A 26,205-nucleotide genomic window follows, 5' to 3' on the forward strand; every position below is an offset into this window, starting at 1 on the left:
TTTCGAAAAGCGACGTATCCATATATAAAACGAAAACAATGATCTGAAATGAAAGATGAGGCGATAACAAATAGTACACGAAGTCCATTAAACATTACAAAAGAAGAAGCTTAGCAAACAGACCTCTAAAATATCAGAGGTGGATCGGATAGCATGAAGAAGTGAACATCCCCTGCCGACCGGTCACACACAAGGTGTGCTCCTTGTCATGTTCAGGGGAAAAAAGTAAAATCCATAGACAATGTAGTGTGTAAATCATTACCTTACAATCACTATGGGAAAAGTCAGTCAGCATTTGATTACTGATAGATTGCCTTTGCTGACAAGGTCATTGTATCGACCATAGAACTTACCAAATAATGACTTTGAAGGAGACTGCTTATATGCTTGCTTCAACAATTTGTTTGTCAATAACTTACTTAGTTTTAGAAATTGTTCATACGCAGAACATGCCTTTCCGTATCGAATAAACTGAGAGATATACATGTCTGTATGCAGGTGTCAAGGGTATATTGCTGCAAAAGTCAAAATGGTGAGTATTATGCACTAAAATTATTACATAGTATTTTAAACTGCTTTTTAAAAGTTAAAGTCATTTTAACTTTTGTTTATCATAAAGCTTTGTTGTTTGATAACCATTCGCGTCTTTTTCTAGTAAAATATCCAAATATGAAACAGATGTGTCAGACTCTTTGGTATCTTTTATTTCAAGCTCACTAGGATATATCGTATAGACATAAAAATGGAAATAACCATTGTTAGTTGACAATGCGTCGTCTTTATACCTAAATGTCTAGTTGAAGGCAACAGCAAGTGTTTTATTCTTTTCATATAAAAGATTCTGTAATACAAAAATAGGTCTGCTAATAACAGGGTGCAATAGGTACTTTTGGGAATTCCAATAGATTGTTGGAAGACCTGGTCTGCAAAAACCACATAGATATTGCAATAAGAAACTCGAGCATCTTTTAATATCAACTTCAGAGTCCATTTGCATAAAATCAGATTGTTTTTGAACAAAGTAATGTTACAAATGACCAAATACAAGGTAAGTAAATTAAATAGTTCCATTTTTTGAAAAAAGAAGCCGTCAATGACGTAAAAAAAATGGACTTAATTTATCAAGGAGAATAACTGTAAATAAAGTTGAAAAAGTCGTTTTTTTTTGTTCTTGATTTTTGTTGAAATTTTGCGATTTCAAAATTTCCTTCAAATCTTTTAGTATCCACATCTGAAAAACACCACGTCTATAATATATTGTCGCACAATGCTCTTGAAGCTTCTCCTTCACTACTGTCAATATCTTAGGGGAGGGTAAAGAAAAAGGCTTGGTAAAACATTTACTGGGACCCGCTATGTAGATTTGTATGAAGTTTTGAAATCCAATGTATAAATATATAAATATAGTATTTTAAAATCACTTTCGACGTCAGAATATTAACAGCATTCAAAACTGAAAATATCATAACTGATGTAAAATTTTAGTTCTTTTGGCTTACTTTCTTAAAAAATTGGAGAAAAAAAAGAATAATATTACAACATTGACAACAATTGACCCCTGTAAGAAAAATAACCTTTGCTTGATTCCTATATTTTTCTTGGGAGTTTACATTTTTTGGACTAAGTGCAATCCAACTGATATAAAATCCTTTAAATACACACCAAATCTTTGTGTACTTTAAAGGTCAAGGTCATATCAAGAGGTCAAAGGTCAAATATTGTGACGTCATCTACTGAATCTTTTATTTTTTTGCCATTTAAATTTTTTTAATCGCCAAAATATCAGAAACTACCGGTTCAATTTTCTTTATTTTTATACATTTTTTTCTGGGACCCATTTTAATCATTCTGTTAATTTTTTTTTTTTGCAAAAATTGAATTATACTTTTTTCTTTGGAAAACAGTGTAGGCGTGAATTTTCAATTTAAGTTTTTCATTATTAATTAACAAAAAGGTTATTTTAATCAAAATTATAACACAAATTTGCAATGATATTTTGTATATTACACAGATGTAAAGTATATATAAGAGAGATTTGTCCTAGAACAAAATATCAAAGAAAAAAAATGAGAAAAATTTTAAGTGTAAATTAGAAAAGCTTATGACAATTACAAAGCGTTAAGTTTTTCATTATTAATTAAAGAAAAGCTTGTATTTTGTATATTACACAGATGTAAAGTGATATTTAGGGAAAAAAAATGAGAATTTTAAGTGTAAATAAGAAAACTATTTATAGAAATGAAACCGTGATTTCAAAATGTTCCTGCTCATAAAATAAAGAAAATGCCGAATATTTGGTTTGGGTTCTTCCAAGAAATTTTCTTTTCAATTAGGGGGAAGTTTATTTTATCACGTGTTAGTCAGTAGCTTTTCCAATCATTATTCCACAATGAAATCCCAAAACGCTCACCTGATTTTCCAGATAACCCTTTGAGACAGTTTCACGACTTAATAAATTCTGAATTCTCACCAAGTAGACGGCTACTTAATTGACAGTAGCTCCCTTGACATATTTAGCTTTTACAAAATACTTGGCCGTTGATAAGGAAAACATATTTCTTCTAAGAAAAGCTCATAAATTTAATTCTACAGAAGAATTTTCAATCAAAACCTGCAAAATATGAAAATCATACAATTGTATGACAACATCCTTGAAAAAAATGTAAGTCTTGGTATTTTCAACACACAAATAACAAACCATTAAATAAGTCATAAAAATTTATTTCATATAATATATATCTACATTTCATTGCACATAAATCCCACTGAATTTAAACAGTGTCCATTTTCAGGTTTAGTCAATTCCCAAGTTTAATAATAACATGATTAAAATCTCTAAAAGGTAAAAAAAAAAGTTCAACACAAGAACAGTTTCAAAAATATTTTTTGCCAGAAAGCCGCTACATTTATCAATTTCACAACAAGCGATGTATTTCTCTTTTTAACATTAACATTGTATCTATCACTGGCCGAATAATTTGCCCTGTCGTATGCATAGTGTTGTATCATATATTCATATAAAGACAATAAATTGCATGTAGAGATTGTCTAATATCTTTTTCGCATCATTCCAAAAAAAAAAAATGATTCCATTCAACTTGTAAAATTAAAGGTCTACAATACATAAATTATACCAACAGAACCATTTATATTATCAATTTCTTTTAAAGATCAATTCAATATTATAAAGAATGATCATTTTATTAATGTATGGCACAAATTTCGTCCATGCTAAAAAACAACTCTGTGGTTCGTATAATTGATTTTAAAAAAAAAGTCCAAAACAATAAAGCAATGTACACTGAATGAAACAATAAAACAATATACATGCACTTTCGAGGATAAATAACGGCAATCCCCATATATCGCCTTAGATATAATTGTTTTCAAGAGAATATCAATCTACCGACAAAAATATTCAATGATTTCTCCACGTAAACAAAGGCATACAACCAAACACTAATTAAATCATAAACCTAGATGTCCACGGATAAAATCTATCCTCTTTGTTTATTCAGCGCCTGAAAATACAAATGCGATTTCCTTACGTAAAAATATAAAAATTACAGAAGTGCGTAATAAATTTTTTTTTTTAATTGTATATTTTTAATTGTATATTTTTATAAATTCGATCTCACCTCTTCTGTTGCTCGTGTCTAATTTGCTCAACTTGCTGATTTAGATTTTTGTGAAGCAATGTCAGGCTTTCCTATAAAAAGTGAAAATAAACATAATTCACAATGAACTATTCATAATTTTCCTTTTTTTAATCATTTTTCTTCTAAAGTATTTTGTGAAACATGAAATTTATGAAAATTTTAAATCATTTTAAAAATCGAACTGAATGTTTCAAAATGATTCAAGGTATACAGCAAAAATATATTATTCATCTGAAGAGATTGTGCGGCATCATAACAACCACTCAAGGAAAGATCCAGCCACATATGAACTTCTTTTCCAACAATTTTGAAGGAGATACACATAGCTTTCTCAGTTACTGTCAAAGACAATTTGATTTTTTGGCAGTTAAAAGGGAGATTTGACCAAGATATGACGAAAAATATCAAAAGATTTAGATGGCACGACAAAATATCAGAATGAAGGCTGCCGAGTGCAAAAAGGTTGAGCAGTGTTCGGAATATTTCATTTAGAAATGTACATAATTTACAATATGCAGCCCATCCAATGTTCAGTAGAAAGAGAGAGATATCGGGGGAAATCTATCCCCCGGATTATGATGGGAGGATAAAGCACAGGATAGAAGGTATCCGAGTGCATATAAGGGATGATCCAAGGGTATCCGAGTGCATACAGAGAAACATCTAAAGGTATACTTGTGCATGTTGCAGATGAGTTTTTGTACAGTTGTAGGGATCCTGTTTAATGAGTAATAAATGGCATCCTAGTGCAGACACAGTGTGTCAGTGCAGACAAGGTGTGATTCCATTTTATAGTTTTATCAAACCAATAAAACGAAAAAAATCCATGATAAAGAGTTATGAAAGGGAAAATGTTCAAGCTTTTTGAGATTATGGTAATTCACATTATGAAGGGATATTGGTGCATTTGTGTCTTCCAATGAATACACCAGTCAAAAGCATCAACTTTCTGCACAACATTGAGTTTAAAGCGTTTCCCAAGGGTATCATTAAACTTGTTGGGAAAGGTTTCATTTCTCCATATTCAAACCAGAATATAATCGCGTAAAGGATTGGCAAAGAGTCCATATACAGTTATGTATTCCTTACTAATTGTTACTTTGTTGCAAAAGACTCATTATAAAAAGAAAAAGCCTGCTTCAAGAAAAAAATCAACATGGAAGATGAAGATAACCAATAATGATCGATCTCACAAAAAGAAATCTATAAACAATTTCAATCTGTACAGATGGTAAATGCGTGTATCCCTGGATAGTCTAGAGGTGGGATCAAGTGCCAAGAAGGAGCAAGCATCCCAAAACAGATGTATGTGGCCTATGTTGGCCTGTCTCACATTCAAATTTTTATTTGAAGTCAGTGTATCAAAATTATTACATTTTCATCGACACAGAAACGTTTAATTGTAAAAAGTTTACACTTGCAAAAAAAAAAAAACATAAAAATTAAAAAGACAAAACAAAATTACTTGATAGTTTAACCTCGCAAACCAGCAGGTGTGGATGAAAGGGGATGGTTAAGACAAAGCTGTTTTGATAAGTCCCAATTCAGTAAACTGACAAACTTATTGTTATGGGAAATCTTATGCTTTCTTCACCTTCTTTGTAAAACTAAAAAATGAAATCAATTATTGGTCTGACTGTAAAACTTAAGAAAATACTTACGTTTTCCTCTCGAAGTTGCTTGAACTCCTCGGCAAGGCGCGTGCTACACATTTGATTGTGTTCATCCTGCTCAAATTCCTTAATCAAATCATTCCTAAAAATATATTCAGACTATGTACTGAGCAACGAGGTAGCAGAAGAAATGCAAGCAATCCACAAAAAAATATATACAAAATAGAAACATACAAATTAAAATAAAATACCAATTTATCAACTATATACATGTATTTTAAAATACTTGATTTTTTTTTTAGCAATAATGTTCAACAGTGTTCAACGTATATGCATGATTTTTCAGGAGATATTAAAAAACTCCTCATTTTTCCTCCAATTGTTCTTGTTTACTTTTTATAATATAATTTGCCGTCATTGAACTAGACTAGGGGAGGCCAATAACCTTGCTGTACTCTGAGGTTTTCTTGAATTAATCAAAGTATATCTGCATGAATTCCTGATATTAAAAATATTATTTTGATAAATGATTATAGAGTGTCACAGAAGTCCATAAAAAGTATAAGAAAGCGAGTCAATCAGAACTTTTAATTCGTTAGAAGTGTTCTTCATTTCTTAGTGCCGCCTTAGTGGTCTTAGATATCGTCTAATAAATCACGTATCTCCCCAACTATTGGATTGTACTCACACAAAAAGACATTTATTTCCTTTCTCCGTGAGAAATATGCCTAAAGCAGATAAAATTACACAGGGCACTTGCTTCGAAGCCAATTTAGGATAATTTGGAAAGACGCTCAAATTGCTCTCGCAGAATTCACCTCACAATCATCATTTGCTTGTACAACAATCATTTCTAAAAACGGTTACAACCAAAATCTGATCTTTGCTTCATCAAATTTTCTAAATATTTCTACGTCTACGTGGTATGAAACTTGCCTTCTATTTACAGAATACTTTGATTTTTTTCATTAGATCTGACATTAGATGTTAACTTATTTCAGGCAACAATTGTTTGTCTCTGGCACCAATCACAGAAATCGGTTTCCTGGTGCTATTATGGCGGGGAATGCAGAAATCAGTGCGATATCTTTTATCCCAAGAAAGAAAGCGAGACATAAATAGCCCTGTTTTTTAAAATAAAATCTACCCAATGGCTAATTTCAACATGTTAAAACAGTAAAGGTATTCCAATATAAACACATGGTTTGCATATCTTACAAAAATACAACATAAAAAAATAATTTGACTAGAATGCCAACTAAATCCCACTGAACGAATTCAAAATAGCAATGGTATTTCCATTTAAATATTCGTAGCCAATGACCTTCGGTTGAGAAAAAAATAGGATATAGCCAATGACCTTCGGTTGAGAAAAAAATAGGATATACATTAACAAATATTATAAAGACCAAGAGACGATCAAATTATTAAGAATCAAGATATTCTAGAATCTGCCTTTGACAAAGATAACTCGGTGATAAATAAAAAAAAAAACAACTGAAATATTTTTATTTTTGAAGTTGATTTTCGTGGATCCGGAGAGCTATTGGCAAAATTCCATTGTGGGAATTTTTGAAACTAGATACTGCTATCAAACAGAAAAGGAAGTTTATCACATGTTTCAAATGGGCCAACTAAATCGTATGACAGCCGAGATTACTTCAATTTTTCCATCGTCAGTTTCCTTATTTATTATACGGTAAAACATGTATTCCGATATCACCTACATGTATATACATTGTATGGTGATTACACCTACAAAATTATTTGATACTTAAAAAGCACTAGATAATCATTTTTTTAAGAGACAGGCTACTAACAGAAATGTTTAAGTTACAAGCACCTTAACAACTTTATTCGAAGTAGGATCCTAAAGTCATTGGTCGATACAGTATATAGTGACCTTCTTGGCAAAAATAGTCCATCAATGGGTCTTTTTTTGGGGGTGGCTTGCTAGATCTTTGGTTACTAGTATTATACTGAATTTGGCTATAGAATGTTTTGTTTATTTGAGGAATACGTAGGACTGACAGCAAGTGTGACAGGTCAACGGGGGATGCTTACTCTTCCTTGGCACCTGACCCATCTCTGGAGTGTCCAGGTGTTTGTGTTTTATGTACTTTTCACAGAAATGTGTTTTTTTTTTCATATATATTTTTTTTGGGATGATGTGTTTGTTAACTTCGACTTTTTCATATATTCACCTAAGGAATGGAGGCTTCAAAGCATGAAATATATGGAGATAACGAACAGTTAAGTTCAAAAGTCCATTAAACAATACAAATCATGAGCAGAGCAAAAACGGGGCTGTAAAACATCAATGGTGGGATCAGGTGCCCTGGAGGAGTCAGCATCCCCTGACGACCGGTCACATCCGCTGTGTGCTCCTTGTCATGATTGGAAAATATCGGGAAAAATCGTCGACAATTCAGTGTATAAATTATAACCTAACAATTAGTATGAAAAACGTCAGTCAGCATTGATAGGTTGTATTGGCTGACAATGTGTTTGTATCGACCATTGAACTTATACATGATGACTTTAAACGAGAATGCTGATATTCTTGTTGCATCAATTTGTTTGTCAATAACTTGCCTCATTTTAGAAATTGTTCATGCGTGGAGCATGCTCTTTTGCATTGAATCAACTGAGAGATATAAAACCCGTATGCAGGTGATAAAGGTATAATGTTGCAAAAGTAAGGGAAATTGGCAGATTAAAAGTTCCCACCAAAAAAGTTCAGTCAACAAACTTACTTTCTCTGAACCAATAAGGACAGTTCTGTCTGTACTTTAAGGTACTCCTCTGCTAACTGTAAAAAAAACATTAACATCTATGAGAAAAATAAAAATTGATTCTTAAAAATAAACTGCACTTTTACTTCATTTATTAAGTTGACAAAAACAAACATCTTCACTAATAAAGGCAATGTCGACCACAGTAATTTAACTAAGAATTTTCATGCAGTGTGAGCCTTTGTTTGAAATTCGTATTCATTTTATACACATTGTTTTTAAAGGTGGCGAACTTTAACCAACTAGTAAGTAATACTAGTTACTCGAACACTTTTGTCTGATAATGGGAAATATGAATGATTTTGATATATCAGGGAGTTAAATGGAAACAGAATGACCAATAGATTGAAAATGTGGCTAATAACTGATAAAAAAAAACTTCATTTCCATTCTATTACTCTTCAAATCTGTTGGTGACACAACGATTTGTGTTCCGCTGGGAAGGCTAATCTATAGAACATCGATTTTGGTCATTTCATGCTTTGTCCACTGTTTCGGATCTTTCCCAATCAATTATGAGGATTCCCAAAAGCTCAACACCACAATTATATCTTAATACCACTTCAACATAGAATTCTTCTGCTCAAGTGTTTACAATCATAATAAATATTTGCCGGTGTGTTTGGGATCACATGTTCATTATGAGTTGGTATACAGAGGCGAAGATGCCTTAAACCCTTTTTCTCGGTTTAAGGGGTGAACGTCAATACATCGGTCTAATTGCTACTTTTGGAGAATAATCAACCTTTACAAAGTTTGTCTGCGGGAAAAGATCGATCCTAACGGTGTTTTCGGATGAGAGGTGAATGATAATTTGAACACTTTTTTGGCTCTTGTAGACAAATACTTATACGATTTCCCCTCAAGACGCGTCATTAACAATTTTGTGGTGCTGATGACTTATGGGGCCCGATCTGTCTTTTAAGTATTCCCAATTTTTCAAAGATATATATTGGGTTTTTCAGGATGCAATTTTCTGTGCTTTTTACAAATTTATCTTTGTACTTAGTATTCAACGAATACTAGATTGATCTGAAATTCAATATGATTTGTAAATGTCTTTTTTTTTTAATTTCAGAAAGGTGTTGTGCGTATTCTTAGATAAATTTACGGTACTAGTATTTTCTGAAAATTTCAAAATCTGCGCTTTATGTAAAAAGGACAAACTCGTTTATAAAAAATTAGGTAAAGAATAAAAATAGCAGCGCGTGCGCTTGAACGGAAATCCAGTTACATAAAAAGTTTTTGATATCAGTAGAATTAAAAACAGGTTTCCTGTGACACAGAAGCGTGGTTGTTTATTCAGTTTTTACCTAATTTGTAAAAGTTATTGTCGGAAGGATGTCTAACATAATTTTTCAGAGTGAACTGATGATAAAATATCTACGCAGTAGTATTTAAACGTGTCTTTAAGCTACTGTAGGACATGCAGAGTCGAAATAAAAGATTTTCTTCATAAAGTCTTTTTTAACATACACTGTATATATCAAAAAAGGAAAAGTAGGAGAAAAAGTCCAGAGTAGGAGAAGAGGAAATACGGACCTCCAAAACATCAGACGTAGGATCAGGTGCCATGGAGGAGTGAGCATCCTCTACCAACCGGTCACATCCGCCGTGTGCTTCTTGTCATGATCAGGAAATAACGGGAAAATCCGTCGTCAATTAAATAACATGCAGGGTTAAAATAGAAAAAATTCAACATGCTTAATTAATTCTTGACAACGTTACATTAAAAAAGTCTCCAATTTACCGATTCGGGAATTTTAGACAATGTAATTCTGAAGTATTTTTCTAGCAACATTTTTGTTATGTTTGTTTGTTGAAATTGTTCTTAAACAGAATCTAAAGGTTGAAAAAAAAACATTAAGGCTGAAATATGATCACGCCAGGAATTTGAGGCACTTAAGGTTGACAGTGAAAAACCGATTTTTCAAAACATTTCCCATTCCTAGTTTCTACAAAATCCGAGAGTCTTGATAATTTTTCAAGAAAACATCATTCTATGACTGTCTAAAAACAGTCTAAAAGTTTATTATTGATTAGGGTTCTAAATCTAAATTGTTTTCTAGCAAGTATTTCAGCACTGAGCATCATAAATTTCGGAATGATCCATCATTCCATTATTCTTTCAATGATATTGATTTCGAGTTTAAGACTGGGGGACATTTAAAGACATCTGAGCTTCAGGCTTTTTGTAGCCACCTCCACTCAATCTGCCACAGGGGAAATCCTAACTGGATCCAAATTAAATTTATAACTTCTAAGACGAGTACTTCTGAGAATTGTTGACAGGAATTGAAATGTTAGATAAATGAAAGATTTAAAGAGAATTTTCATTGTCTTTAAGTTTGGAAATGAGATCTCTCTAGGGATCCCATCTAATTCTTTTCCTGATAATGGACATTAAAACAGTTGCTGATATTTTTTATATAACAATATCTAGCTTGTAAAGAATACGTGTATTTATGCTTAAAGTGCAGTGGGAACATCTTGATTCCCCAACAATAACTTTCTTCTGAACGTAATAATTTGAGATAAGAGTTTTCTGATCATGTGCTTTTCAATTCTGATGATCATTTCTTCCAAATATTAGTAGTTTGATTTCAGATCTGATGAAATACTGAGAAAACGAACAGTTATAAACCTCAAAAATCCACAGAAACAATACCAATAGGGGGCAAAGCAAACACAGACAGGGGATGCTTATTTCTCCATGGCACCTGATCCAACTTAATATTTTGGAGGTTCTTGTTTGCTACGCTCCTATTTTGTATTGTTTGATGGACTTTTGAGCTTGTATACTGTTCGTTATCTCAATAAATTACACTGAATGAGGACCTACAATTTGTATGAAAAAATGTCAGCATTTGGCTTAATGAAAGATTGTTTTTGTTGATAAGGTCATTAAATAGAATGTGACTTCAAATGAAACTCTTGACATACATGCTTATTGATAGCTTGCCTCATTTTAGAAATTGTTTAACGTAGAGCATGCTCTTGTTTATTGAATCAATTGGAAGACATAAATGCCATATGTAGGCAAGGGGGTATATTGCTATATAAATAAGAAAAAAAAATGCAAAAGTTTACCATTAGGTTTTGTTCATAAATTACTATTAATGCTTGATTTTCAAAAGATACATCGAAACATGTATAATTGTCAATCAGAAACTGAATTATCTTTTCTTATATTGACTTCAGTATATGTGTGTAAAATCAGACAGTATTTCAATAAAATAATGTTGTAAATGAAAAGGTAAGTAAATTTACGAGTTCCGTTTTTATTGAAAAAACAGCTGTCTATGATGTTTAAAAGCTTGGACTTTATCAGGAATTGTATAATGTGTTGAATGCCCTTTGCTTTGATGTTAGGAATTTGATAATAAAAATTCTTTATTTGGATTCTTATGATACAATGTATATACTGCACTCAATATTTTTATGCTTCTCTGGGAGTAGAAAGAACCCATATTTGAGTCCACTTTATCGTGGTTATATGTCCATTACGTGTCTATGATGCTGTCATTCAATAATATAAGTATGATAACAGAGACAGATTTTTCTTATTCTTCATATCTAAAACTGGCTGCAAGTGCCTGTAATTACTTCTATATCAGGAAATGGAGCAGCCAGCCCAAAATCTCCCAAACCTCTATCCCAGCCTGCCAGGTCATAAAATGTGTCTGTAATTGGCAAACTATCTTAAAACCCCATTTCATAGGGATTACTCCCAATGCAGAACATCAACAAGGGAATTTTGTATTTTGCATGACCTCACACAAGTTTCTGACCCATTGATACTTTATGAGTCTTTACAGGAATGCAGGGGAAGAGAAAGTACATTTCAATAAAATATGCCTGCATCTTTTGGTAATCAAATAATCATTTCTAAAAGAGAAATGACTCATTTAGTGTACCATTTTAATTTAACAAATGGCTGTTAGACATGTATACTGGTGTTGGTATAACAATTGTCTGAGCTGCATCCAATATAGCAGAGCACACTCTGTCCCTTCATAATAACTTTTGTTTGAATTTTTATAAGATGAATAAACATGATATGCATACATTTGTTCTAATGTACTTGTCTTTATGTGTTGGGAAGCACATTAGATACTGCATTTTAGGTACTGTGTATTTCACCCCATAATACAGCACAGCGCTTGCACAACCCACACTAACTCTTCTCCCTATTTTTTTGTAATAGATCAAGAAACGGAGGCCATAAACCTTCATTTGGTGGGTGGCTGGTCTCAATAGTGAGGTAAAAGTACAGGCCTGATCAGACTTGATAAAACAACACAACAAATCCATTTTTGTCTTCAGAATTAGGTAAGTGAGGTTCCCCTCTGGGGCGGCCTAATAACTATTGATCTATCCATGTGTCGACATAAAAAATATTACCCTTCTGTTTTTTTAAGTTCATCCATTCTAGGTCTCTTAGATGAAGAGAAATTGGAACGGAAATTTAAAATCTTAAATGATAAATTCATTTTTCTTTCCCTTTTTGTTGAGATAACAATTTTACATACTGTAAACCAACTATTATTCGCGTCATCTTTTATTCGTGATTCATCAGTTAGAAATCAATCTGCGACAATTAATTTTCATGAATGAGGAAACATTAGATACAAAAGCAAAGCAAAATAAATGTTCTCCGGTGATTAATATTCATGACTACTTAAAGAAGGTCACAAAACTCGTGAATATTTCTCGCTCACAAATAAAAGTGGCTTTACAGTATATTATCGGATATAATTGAAAATAAACTTACAAAATGATGACTTTAAACAAGACTGCTGATATTCTTGTTTCATTAACTTGCTTTGTCAATAACTTACCTTCTTTTAATAATTGTTCATGCATAGAGCATGCCCTTGCATATCAAATCAATTGAGAGATATAAACCCCGTATGCAGGTGATGAAGGTACATTGCTGCATAAGTAATGGAAGTTGACAATTGAAAAGTTACAGTCATCATGTTTGTCATAAAGCTTGGTTGTGTAAATTGTGTAAAATGAAGTAAATTCTTTGTAAATTGAGTGAAGCAAATATTATTAAGTAAATGATTAATTAATAAATCCACAATAATTAATCTACAATGATTAATTCTGTACAATATAGAAAATAATTATCAAATGTCTCTGCTACTAAAGTTCCAAGAATTCAGAAAATGATGGTGTTGTTTTTTTTTCCTTTTGTTAGATGCTTCTTTGAAAAATTATTGTAAAAAGAAAAATTATGAGTTTCTTTATTCTAAAACAGATTTTTTGTCAATTTCTGTTGAAAAAAAAAAAAAATAGAAGTTTTCTTTTCTGTTAGAAGTTTTCTTTTCTCTAATAGAACTTTTGTCATTTCTTGTAGAATCTTTGAGAATGTTTAAGTTCATTACCTTACAGTGTTGATCAAATATCTCCATTGACTCTACACTGGTAGGACATGGGGCAAGAGGCTGCAAAGATACAAAAAAAAAAATTAAAAGTTATAGGGTAAAAATGGTGAGTTTGTAATAAGACAAATCCAGAAGATTTATAAATCTAGACACAGACATAATTTTAGTATTGAAAAACTAGACTTCTTTTTAAAAATACATTTAGGAAAATACATTTTACAGTTACTAGGTAATTAATGTTGATTCAAGGGACAGTCACGGCATACTCCCCTTCCCCCCCCCCTTTAAAAAAGGCTTTTTTTTCTTCTTTTTTAGTCTGGAAAAGACAAGCTATTTGTTTTAAATGTATTCTAATATTGTACTTGTATTGAGAGTTATTTTTGTCAAATCTTATCTACAAACAATTTTGCCCCCTTTTGAATTCACCCAGACACAGATCTGTTTAAGGACCCTCTCTACACGTGTTCAAAATTTTTTTTTGACATTGAGAAAAATATTTTGTATAAAGGAGTTAATATTGAGCACATTTTTTTTATATTTTCACTGTATGGTGCATGGCATTTACCCCCGGGAGATATGTTCAAAGACAACACAGTATCAGTGAATAGAAATCACTGTTAAATTAAATTACTTCAATAGAGAAAATACATGTAAATAACACGTTCTGTTAATTTATCTTGGCCTTTTAAAATGTTAAGAATACTTGAATTCATTACAAATTGAGAAATATATTGAAAATTTCTATTTTTTAGAATTTATATCTAAAGGCAGATCACTAACTGCAGAAAAATACCTTAGAATCAGAACTCATTAGTGTACAGTGTAGAGAGGATTCTTAAGAAAAAATGCCTTTTCTTTGAATTTACCATTTTAAATACAGCCAACTGTTACAAGGGTAAAAGAGGCAGAAATAAAACAGCCTAGGCAAACTTTTTCCTGTATACAGTCATGTGTATTAAAAATCTCATGTAGTCCCCTTCTCAAATTTTTTTTGAAATACATATGAAATGCTATCAATGTCTTCAACAATAGTTTTCTTTCAAATTTTAAAAGTTTGAAATTAATGTACACCAATTTCCCAGAAAGTCCTAGGTACTGCAAATTCATAATTCTTGTTCCAAGTAAATGAATGTTAGAAGTGAATATATAGAGGAGATAACAATCAGTATTCAAGCTCAAAAGTCCATTAAACATTCCAAATTAGGAGCAGAGCAAACACAGAGCTCTAAAACATCAAAAGTGGGATCGGGTGCCATGGAGGAGTGAGCATCCCCTGCAGACCTGTCACGCCTGCAGTGTGCTCCTTGTCATGATCAGGCAATAAGGGGGAAATCTGTAGACAATTCAGTGTATATATAATGGACTAACAATGTAGTATGAATAACTACGATTGAAGTCAGCATTTGACTCAATGATAGATTGTATTTGTTGATAAGGTCATTTTATCAACCATAAGAACTTCAAAAATCATGACTCAAAACAAGACTGCTGATATTCTTGTTTCATCAACTTGATTGTCAGTATATTACCTTGTTTTAAATATTGTTCATATGTAGAACATGTTCTAGCATAACTGAGAAGTATAAACCCTATGTGCAGGTGATGAAGGTACTGTAGACGTACTTTTTTCCAAGGGGTCATAATTCCCCGGAATCTCAATTTCTGTTTAATCCTCGAGTAGAAAATTACGTGGATTTCTTAGACTTTCACTATATGCCTTACATATATATTTAGTACGCTTAGACAAATTTCAGCGGAAAATTTGTGACCGCGTACATAGCTAAATTAATACCACGCGGAAAAACGTACTTCTACAGTATATTGGTACAAAGTAAGGGGAGTTGAAGGTTGAAAAGTTAAAGTCATCAATATATATTATAGTTCTAAATACTGTATGTGTACTTAAACCAGAAGTCTCTGTCAAGACTGTAGCTCTACTGGTTTGTACTTATAACAAAGGATGAGAAAAAAAGCCATTGCCATCAGACCAAAACTGTAGAAGCAGTAGCGTTTTAAAGGAATTTCACAGAAAATTCTATTTTTAGTAACCATGGCAACACCGTTCATCGAAATCAAAAACCGATGCACTATTTTATGTATCTTAGTGTAGTCTACTTGTGTGCCAAGTTATATTAAAATCAGACCAAAACTGTAGGAGGAGTAGCGTTTTAAAAAATTTATAAATACCGCTAAAAAATAATTTAAAATACAAAATACAACGCGGAAGTGTGTAGTGCTAATTCATGGATATGCCAATAACTGAATGCCCTGTGATTTCCCTAAATTTTGAATACACCAATTTATGTATACATACAGTAGGTTTTAGTTTGTACTATTTATTCAAAAGGAAGCTTTACACCTAAAGTCCCTGAACTATATACTACTGGATTTAATCATTCATGTTAACCTTAGACTGTTATTTTAACAGGGACATACATAATAATACTGTATACAGGGTTATTTTCGCCCTTTTGCACTTGTGAACAAGTTTGCCCCGTTTTAAATTCGCCCTGTCATAGTTCTGTTTAAAAAATTATGTCGTGTAATTTGCATTCGCTCCGTTTTGAATTCGCCCAATCAAGAAGAGGGTGAAAAGGGCGAAAATAAAACCGGGGTGAAAATTTCCCTGTATACAGTATTATTATGTATGTCCCTGTTAAAATAACAGTCTAAGGTTAACATGAATGATTAAATGTTCTTTTTTGGTAGGAGAGAGACTTGTCTATATTACGGGCTGTAGAAAGTTGAAAAGCTTGACTTAGATTTCTTGGAATTTGTCTATAAATACATGTAGATGATATGGAGAAGTGCAGTTACCAGCTACTAACATCATCTACTGCAATTTGTTTGCACGGCAGTTTGTCAAGTATCCTGCTTATACCTAGTTACCTGTTATCATATACATGTTTTTTTTTTTATTTTCAACTAATCAACATCCAGGAAGAGGGCCAATGAATGAAAATGTTAGGAATGAATGATGGATAGCTCAGAATCTTATATTATGTCAAAAGTAGTTCATACTCTTTTAAATGTAAATATTGCAAGCTTTAACAAGTAGGGGGCATAATTCACAATTGTGAACACACAAAATGGCAGAGAAAAACTCCCTACCATGTGTTGTTTAATTTTATCCTATTCTAATTTCAGTGTAAAAACATTTACAAGAGTATTGCTATGGTTACCTGTAACTGGTGGTCTAACGACTGGAGAACCAGGCTCATCGCAAATGCATCTGTATTGGACAAACCAGTTCCTGTCAATTGTGAATAAACTTATCAGGTCAGTTCTCCTCTCTCTCTCTCTCTCTCTCTCTCTCTCTCTCATGTATAAGACCTACACAAGTACTGGCAACAAGTTTATGAAATGTCAAATGGAATATGATATCAATCACATGACAAGAAAGTTAATGTAAGGATGCTTTTGTGTTATAATTCTACAATTTACTACCAAAGTCATTCTCAAACTCTAAATTGACATGCTTATTCAAATAAGCAACATAAAGAAATAAGAAGAAGCCATACTATTTCATTATAAATCAGAAACAAGATGTTGCAATCAGAATCTGAAAGCCATCCCATAGGAAGTATCCAGGAGAAGATATTTTTAAATAACATTGTGAGCTGTGATTTTCTTTATTTTAATGGAAAATATTTAAACAATTGATAAGAACAATATCAAGATGTCACAAAACGAACCTGTGGTCTGTTGGGGGTCGCTGGCTGTGGAGTTTGCTGGTTGCTGGCCATTGCTGGGTAGGACTGGATGAATTCCCATCTCTGGGGTCCACGACTGGTGTCTGGGGCCCACATTGGCTATCCGCTCCGACTCGGGAGGCGTGTGAGAGATGGAGCGCTGGGGGATGGTGTTTTCGTGGTTGGGGGAGTGTAGTGTTCCGGGGAAAGTGTTGACGTGCGGAATGTTGTTGTTAGGGGGACTGACAAAGGGTTGATGGGAAGGGTTAACATTGACAAACACGGGGGAGCTGGACATTCCCAGTCTGATCTGGGTCACCTCGTCTGATCCGCCACGTCGGTGAGTTCGCCCTGTCAATGGGAGGGACGCAAATATTGGCATTGTGGTCTGGGTCAAGCAAGTGTTTCAAGAGTTTTAATCCTTTTGAATATGGTTTATGTATTATATTTTGGGGACTCAGGACATTTTATTTCCATTGATTAAAATTTATCAAAATATTTTTTACTGCTACTGATAGAAGATTATCAAAAGATGTTAATAAAACTAAATTAATAATTACTAAATTTTTTAAGTTTATCTATTTCAAAAGGATTAATACCTCAAACAAATTGAATACTAAGCTAAACTAATACATATAGCATTATTAACCAAAGAAAATTAACTCAACTAAAATTTGCAGATCAGAAATAATATAAAAACATGCATCATGCAGATTAATTCTCAATTCCTTATTGCACATGGTTTTCAGGCAATAAGGTAATATCTTTCTAAGAAAAAAAATTCACAGTATTCCATTTAAAACAGGAGTGAGATATCTAAATACTTTACATTTTTATGACAATCAAATAAAAGAATTAATTCAATTTTCACTGAAAAGTCTTCAAGACTTCTTTTCTTTTCCATGTTTACTCTCTTGGTATTTCTAATTCACATTAAATAACGTAACAAAATTTCAATTTCTGAGAGAGAAAAAAATTATGGACTTTCTTACTAAACTTAACAATCAAAAACCTTACTAGTCAGTATCCACAAAACATCTCTTAACAAATAATACAGATGAAGATTATATCTAAATTTTTAACAAATTATACAGATGAAGATTATATCTAAATTTTTTAACCAAAAGATTTCATATATGTGATTCATGCAGTGAAGAAAACAAGTGCATACATTTTACATTTCATTGTATTAAAACAGACTGTTACAATGTGCTTTAACATATAATTATGCAAAATATTCCCTCCACCAATTTCATGCTATTGAATAATGAGATTGAGATTTATAAATTTTGAAGTTTTTTTTTTTTTCGATTTACATTTAGAATCACTTTAAATGATCTTAATCTGAAAAATACTTTGTTAGATTTAACAAATGTATTTTAGGAAATGTAATGTAAATGTCTAGGTATTTTTACTTTCTAAGTTCCAAATGTATTTAAAAACAAAGTTTCTTCACCTAAACAGAAGCATTTGGAAATGGACAAAATAGTCTCACCTGCGATTGGCACATTATGCAATGGGTTCCCACCAGAAAACAAAATGTATGTACCATGTGATCCCGTTCTACGATGTCCTAACAGAACAATAACAACGTCAACACAGGGGACACAACTCTTAACAAAGGGCACACAACTCTTATACTTATCATGTCTACACTCTTCATAGAAATATTTTATATTGGGAAATTGATTTTCGAAAACCCATTACAAATTGAAACCATACTGGATTATTTAACTATTGAAGGTTTCTTTTTTTCATTTTTTTTTTCAAATCAATTTTTTTAATATTTGAAGTAAAATTATTGTAGAAATACATTTCTAAAAACACCTTAATTTACAATATAATTTTTTTATCTATGTACAAGTCTGTTTTCGTCTATTCATAACTAGATCTGTATTAAGCATTGATTCTTAAATGCAAGGAAATCTCATGCTTTTGGAACATTACTGTTTCACATGCAATATTTTTTTAATCTGTTTTCTTAAACAAAAAAGTTAGTCTTCTCAAAATATAAATCAAATTGAATAAACAAAAATGGTAATATAAAATAAAAAATTCGTGTCATGAAACAAATACAGTCAAAATGCATCAATGCAGCACAAAATATAAAATAACATTTTCCTGCTTTCCTTAATTCCTGATACATGTAACAAGAAATGAAAGCCATCTCCTCTGACTATTTATCAAGTGGTCAACATAAAAGACTACGCTGTCCTGAAATATTTGATTTAAATTTGGAGATTGTCAATCTTTCAATTAATTTTTTTTTTATTTTGGTTAATGATCAGCTCGTTTATTACAAATTTTTTGCCAAGATCTTTTTTCCATTCAATGATTGTACAATCAGTTAACTTTGCAAAGACAGAACATCTCTTGACAAAAAGGATGAACTTAATATCATTTTCTCTATACTTAATTTCGCTTTTTATATTATTATTTTGATTGTTGTGTACAATAAAATGAACCTTTTGGTTAATTATTTGATACAGGTTTATATATTTTACTGCAAAGAATATATGTATGTAATGTTAAGCTATTACAGTGTACAAAATGTAGAAAAACTGCCATTAGTTTGGTACACAAAGCATTATAATACAAGAATAAATGTCTGATTATGATTTGATGCTTTTATAATGAATCTGTGATTTGATGATACATTTTTAGAGCACGCTGTACATGACTTACCTTTGTGAGAGCCTGTACTGCTGCCACTTCCATTACTGCCTTGTGTCAGGATATCCCCCTCACTGAGGCGGGTCAGATCTGCCGAGTACCGTTTGTACTGCTCTGGGGTGCCAGCTCTCCCCTCTGCTAAACTCTCTCGACTGGCTGCTAGTGAGGCCGGAGCACTCATTTGTCCCCGTCCAACTTCATTCTGGTACTGTTAATGTCAAATGTCACAAGCATGCTCAGTTAAGGAATGACTGGTGTTTTTGTTTTATGATGTGTTCAGTCCGTTTGTTTACAAGTTAATTTACATAGACCCCATAGAAACATTTATGCAGAAGAAATTTGATTAACTAAATCCTATGACAATGATAAACAATATACTGAAAGAAAACTGTTCTGAAGTTGTTTTTTTTTATTTGAAAAAAAAAATGAGTTAATTTTTGTGAAAAAGTTTTTATCTGAATATGACATAAATAAACATATTGTTGTAAATTCCTAACTATACGCGTAGAATTAATTATCCCATAACTTCGCAAGAAGCACCACCAGTGAAACAAAAACATAGGTAATCAGAGATTACAGAGCTCACCTCAACGAATGTTGTCTTTAAGTAAGGCAAAGTCACACAATTAACCAACAAAAAGTGTACATTCCAAAAATGAAAATATTCATGCAATTTTGATCTGATACTTTGAAATAGACCTATATAAAATATTCAAACTAGTTCTTCTTCATGAAAATGTAAATAAAATCCAGCATCTGAAGCAAATTTGAGAGTTTTCATCCCTTGATGCATCATTTGTGCAAGTTTGGTTTATACAATGTTATATAAGCCTTATAGCTTTTTGGTAATAGACCTGCACCCATAACTTTTACCTGGTCCATTATCTGAAAAATGTATGTCGAATTCAGCATCTGAAGCAAGTCCATTAGTGTGCATCCTAAGATGTATCATCCATGGAAGTTTGGTCATTAAAGAACTCATAGTTACTTGGAAATGAATCATGCACCAAAAACTTTAACCTGTTCACTCAACCGGAAAATGTACGTCAGATTCAGCATCTGAAGCAAGCCTGGTAGTATGCATCCTTAGATGTATCATCCATGCAAGTTAAATCATCATAGGGCTCATAGTATATTAAAATTGAGACCTGCACCAAAAACTTTAACCTGTTCACTCAATCGGAAAATGTAGGTCAGATTCAGCATCCGAAGCAAGCCTGGTAGTATGCATCCTTAGATGTATCATCCATGCAAGTTTGGTCAACATAGGGCTTATAGTTACTTGGAAATGAAATCTGCACCAAAAACTTTAACCTGTTCACTCAACCGGAAAATGTAGTTCAGATTCAGCATCCGAGGCAAGCCTGGTAGTATGCATCCTTAGATGTATCATCCACACAAGTTTGGTCATTATAGTGCTCATAGTTACTTGGAAATGAGACCTGCACCAAAAACATTAACCTGTTCACTCAACCAGAAAATGTAGGTCAGATTCAGCATCCGAAGCAACCCTGAAATGTGCATCCTTAGATGCACCATCCATGCAAGTTTGGTCAACATAGGGCTTATAGTTACTTGGAAATGAGACCTGCACCAAAAACTTTAACCTGTTCACTCAACCGGAAAATGTAGGTCAGATTCAGCATCCGAAGCAAGCCTGGTAGTGTGTATCCTTAGATGTATCATCCATGCAAGTTTGGTCAACATAGGGCTTATAGTTACTTGGAAATGAGACCTACACCAAAAAGTGCACCAAAAATGTTAACCTGCTCCAAAAACATAAACCTGGTCATTCCTCTGCTGAAATTGCAGCATCTGAAACTTTGACTGGTACAATGAAACACACTAGAAGCATCTTCCATGCATGTCTAATCAATATAGGACACAGAAGTACTTAAAAAGAAAACTGCTCCAAAAAACTTAACCTGGGACGCCGACGCCGACACCGACGCCGACGCCGACGCCGACACCGAGGGTATTACATAAGCTCCCCCAACTTCGTTGAGGTGAGCTAATTACTCACTTTTATTTTTGATAGTGCTAAAAACAATGTAAAATCCCTTGATGAACCCTTCATTCGCAAATTATTATTCTCGCAATTTGACGTTGAAGAGGCTTTTCGTGATAAAAAGTACTCGCGAAAAATAAGGAATACAGTAATTTATTAGAAATATTCCTTACCTCCACCACTGGTGGTGGGTTTCCTCGGGGTGGTATGGGAGGAGGGTCACCCTGTATGTAGGGGTCAGGGTTGATAAGGGTATCAGAGCGAGACTCAGACGCTGGTGCCGAGGTGTTGTATGTAGAGGGGGGTGAACTGAAGGCCATACTGTTAGGACGAGAGCTGAATGCTGAAAATAAACAACCATTGTGATAAATGCTGAAAAAAAGAAGGAGTCAACCACTCATAGTTAAGCCTTTATACTGCTTTAAGGATTGCATCAAAATATTTAATTGATGTCTCTTCAGTAATTCCTACATCGCACATTAAGTGAAAGGGGAGTGTCTATTTGTACTTGTTTTCATTTATATGATCAATGAATCGAAAAAAGTGCAATACATTAATACTGCAATTTCGTACTATTTATGAAGTAAAAATACAATTGTGGTCCTGAAAAAATATATTTCATTTCTTTGAATATCTGTGAATTACAGGAAGGTTAAATGCATGTGTCTTCTCTGTTGATTGTCGACAAATATGTGAGACTTACTCCAGTCCGGTGAATCTGAGGACTCACTCATCGGGGGGTACTCTAGGGGTTTGTCTGCACCGCTGAAAAACTGAACAACACAAATAAATGAGTGTGTAGGAACAAATCAACCAGGGACCTGCTCTAAAAACCTGTCCACCTAGCCAAAATATGTACACAGTAACACTACTAAAACTACTCATCAAGTTTGGTTTGGAACTGATGATTATACATGTAGTTACAGTGAACGCATTTTTTATTAACAAGTACATTCTAAATTGAAAATAACCAAACAGATAAAAATACTAAAATGTACAAAGAATGACTTATACACCTGGAACATGTAGGTCATGATTCTACAGACTTCTGCCATTGATGGCCTTTCTGCTGGGTTACCATGCCAACATCTGGTCATTAATATCTCCAGTGGCTTAGGAAGATTCCGGATGAGAGGTGGTCTGGTGCCTTAAATAAAATCATCAGTGTAAGTCAAGGTCATCTTCATAATGTTATCCAAAGGGGCAAAATCATTATACTCATTTGGTAGTCTATGACATGTGACATAATTCAAAAGATGTTATAATGTGGATGAATTCTTTACCATTGTGAACAGCCCACATGATTCTGAAGGCGGGGCCACCGATTTCATCAAAAGGCTTCCTCCTCGTGATGACCTCCCAGAAAATGATTCCCCAACTGAAGACGTCACACTTTTCACTGTAGTTACTACCTGTAAATGACAGAAAAAAATCAGTTTACAGTATAATGTGCGTCTACATGTAGCTGTAAATACTACCTATAAACAATACAATAACCAAATCACATTACAATATGTCAAATATCTACATTTAGCTAAAAATTACTGCCTGTAAACAATACAACAAATCAGTTTAAAGTTCCCTTCACTGAAAATGGATGCTAATCCAAATAGCGCCAATCTCAGAGTATTGAAATGATACAACAATGAATGCTGCTTCACACAAACCTTCAAAGACCTCGGGAGCCATCCAGGCTGCACTCCCTTTGTTGTTCGTCATGTGTGTCTGTATATCACAGGCCGTGCCAAAGTCACAGATCTTCAGAACGGTCCCACCCATAATCAACAGCAGGCTAGAACACATGGAGGGTATAATATGTGAGAACTTTCACAATACTTTAACAAATGTAAGAAAATGTTTAAACACATATAAAATTGGTCTCATGAATAGTACAAAATATGAATAGGTGTCTCCATGGATTTTCTTCCCATTCATTATCTGTTACTTACTTTGGTGGTTTTAAGTCTCTGTGAATCAGAGCTTTGGGCTTCATTCCGTGTAGGTACTCCACCCCTTTAGCACACTGCAGGGCCCAGCTCATAGCGTGGGCGGCAGTGTAGGTTGGCTGGGGACCCGCCCCGTGCAACACTACAGACATACAAGCATACATGTCAGTAGAAGTTTGTTATTTTTTTACTACAGTAACTTTATTTTTCTATCTTTCTTTATATCAAAATATGGGTAAATCATGTTATAATGAAATCAGATTCTTTCAATATATTGTATATATTGGTTTCTAAATTCAAGGAAGTATCATGCATATAGTAAGGTAACGTTCTTACCATTGTACAAAGATCCACCCTCAGCATATTCCATCACAAGGCACACCTAAAGTTACACAGAAAATTTACCTTAAATGCTAAAAATCAATTTTGCAAACAGGAAAAATATGGGGGGAAAAAAGCACATACCATGTAAATTGGATATAATCAGTTGTTTTAATAAATGGTGAGACATTCAGATAAGCTTAAGTTTTAGTGAGATAGTCCCACAAGAAAAGATATTGATTGTCAAAATTATAAAATGTCTTTCTTCCATTACTGTTATTTGGTGAGGTGATCAACATGACCAATGTACATCTGTCTGGGCCAAACTTAGAAATAAAAAAAAATCCTTGTTTGCAATTGCTGACCCATATTTTTTTGAGTGGGTCAGTTTTTAAGGGGTGGGGGAAGAAATCAGAAGGATTTTCACAGGGTTACTATATAATGTATAGACATGCTAAATAAGCCCCTCTTTATTAAGCCACTAATTTGATAAAAACAAAATAGAAGTAAGGAAAAGAAACAGTAAGAAAAATCTTGGATCAAAAGTTTGGATCAGCAACATTTATAGTTGGTTAGTAGGCAACTTCAACATGTTCAAAGAATTCAATTTATTTTACGCCTGGCCAGGTATATCCCAAAGGTGCATTATTTCTGGGGTAGACAAATACAATTTTGCAGTACTTGCCCTCAGACAGGTTACTTTCGTAAAACTACTTGTCCTACCAAAAAATATGCTTGTCCCACCTTTTTCTAAAATTACAAAGAATTGAAGTATTGATATGAAATTATTTCTTGAGGGACACACCTAAACAATACACAAAGACAATCATAGATTTAAATTTAGTAAAATCACGAAAATCTTCAAAATTCTAAAACAAAATACACTGATCAATCTCATAAAACATACAAAAAATAAGAGTCTGTGAACAGAACACGACTGCATATTGATTAAGAGATTGACATCATGGCTGTGTAATTGCCAGGGAACAGCATCAACAACAAATTTAATACCACTAGAATCTGCATTCACAGTATTAATTTAATATTTTGATGATAAATGTCTAAATTTCCATATGTTTTGCATGTTTTGGCGACATCGGTAACTCCATGTTTTACGACAGCTGCATATTTTCACAACACGTTAATGGGTAAAATCTAGAGGAGTTCTGACTATTCAATGTATGTATATACAGCTGATGCAGTGGTCAACGGCAGTGAAAACAAGTGTTTTGCTGTGATTCAGGATAGTTTTAAATCAATAACACAAAAGATATTGAGTATATTGTGCATGATTTTTTTTTTTTTGTTAATTGGAAAAGAACTTGTCCGCCGGCAGGCACCTATTATCAAATTACTTGCCCAACAACCAAAACTGGTTGTCCCGGGTGTCAAGCAGTGCTATTTGTCTAGCCCTGATTATTTAACTGCTACATGTAAAAGAGAAAATGCATAACTGGACCGCACAATGAACCTGGGTCCCCTTTACCACTAGCAGGTGCTCTATCAACCAAGACGATAGTCACTGCCCAAACCATTACATATTCAATCTCACCCCAACCCCTGTCCCCAATAAAATACTTATGTTAGTAAAATGATGATGCATTTCATATCTTACTGTTGGAGGTTCTTTACATGCTCCATATAGCTTCACAATATTGGGGTGGGCAATTTAGCTATTTCAAGGTAAGTTTTTAAAAGTTTTCTCTCTGATTTAGTTTAAAAAGAGACAAAAAGTCCCTCAATTAAATGACTATTGAAACACCAAAAGCACCCTTTCCAACAACCTAAAAACAATGTAAAGACACAAATAGCATTAGTTTACGAGTGTTAGTCCTTATGTTTACAAAAGCAAAATATGACAGAGAAAACATGTAATTCCATTGTTTGGTTAGCTGCATACCTGCAGTGAGGCATTGAAGTATGATGAAATTCACATTGTGCTGAATAAACTGACCTATGTGTCGTGTTAACCATGAACTGGACTTCTTTGTCATTCGCTCACCATACCTTGACAAACTCATTACATAGCCCCAAAACTTTGTTTTTATTGCAAATCTCGTTTACTATCCTTATCAATGTTACTTTATATTAAGTATTTTTTCAAA

The 26,205-nt window shown here is 33.2% G+C and overlaps 1 protein-coding gene across 1 annotated transcript; it reads right to left on the minus strand.

Moving 5' to 3' along the window:
- Positions 1–2,705: 2,705 nt before the first annotated feature.
- Positions 2,706–25,769, minus strand: LOC134271608 (mitogen-activated protein kinase kinase kinase 7-like; the record flags this gene model as incomplete). The annotated part of the gene is made up of 17 exons (XM_062753809.1): positions 2,706–3,521; positions 3,639–3,709; positions 5,321–5,414; positions 8,029–8,084; positions 13,461–13,520; positions 16,643–16,713; positions 17,156–17,503; positions 18,648–18,725; positions 19,838–20,033; positions 22,007–22,176; positions 22,537–22,606; positions 22,850–22,980; positions 23,117–23,245; positions 23,501–23,625; positions 23,783–23,921; positions 24,116–24,161; positions 25,716–25,769. Coding segments are annotated over 17 exons (1,845 nt in total), but the record flags the coding sequence as incomplete, so codon positions are not given.
- Positions 25,770–26,205: the final 436 nt, after the last annotated feature.

This window comes from Saccostrea cucullata, unplaced genomic scaffold (assembly GCF_032062105.1).
Source record: "Saccostrea cucullata isolate Sc308-1 unplaced genomic scaffold, CSIRO_AGI_Scuc_v1 ctg184, whole genome shotgun sequence".
Taxonomy (NCBI): Eukaryota; Metazoa; Mollusca; class Bivalvia; order Ostreida; family Ostreidae; genus Saccostrea; species Saccostrea cuccullata.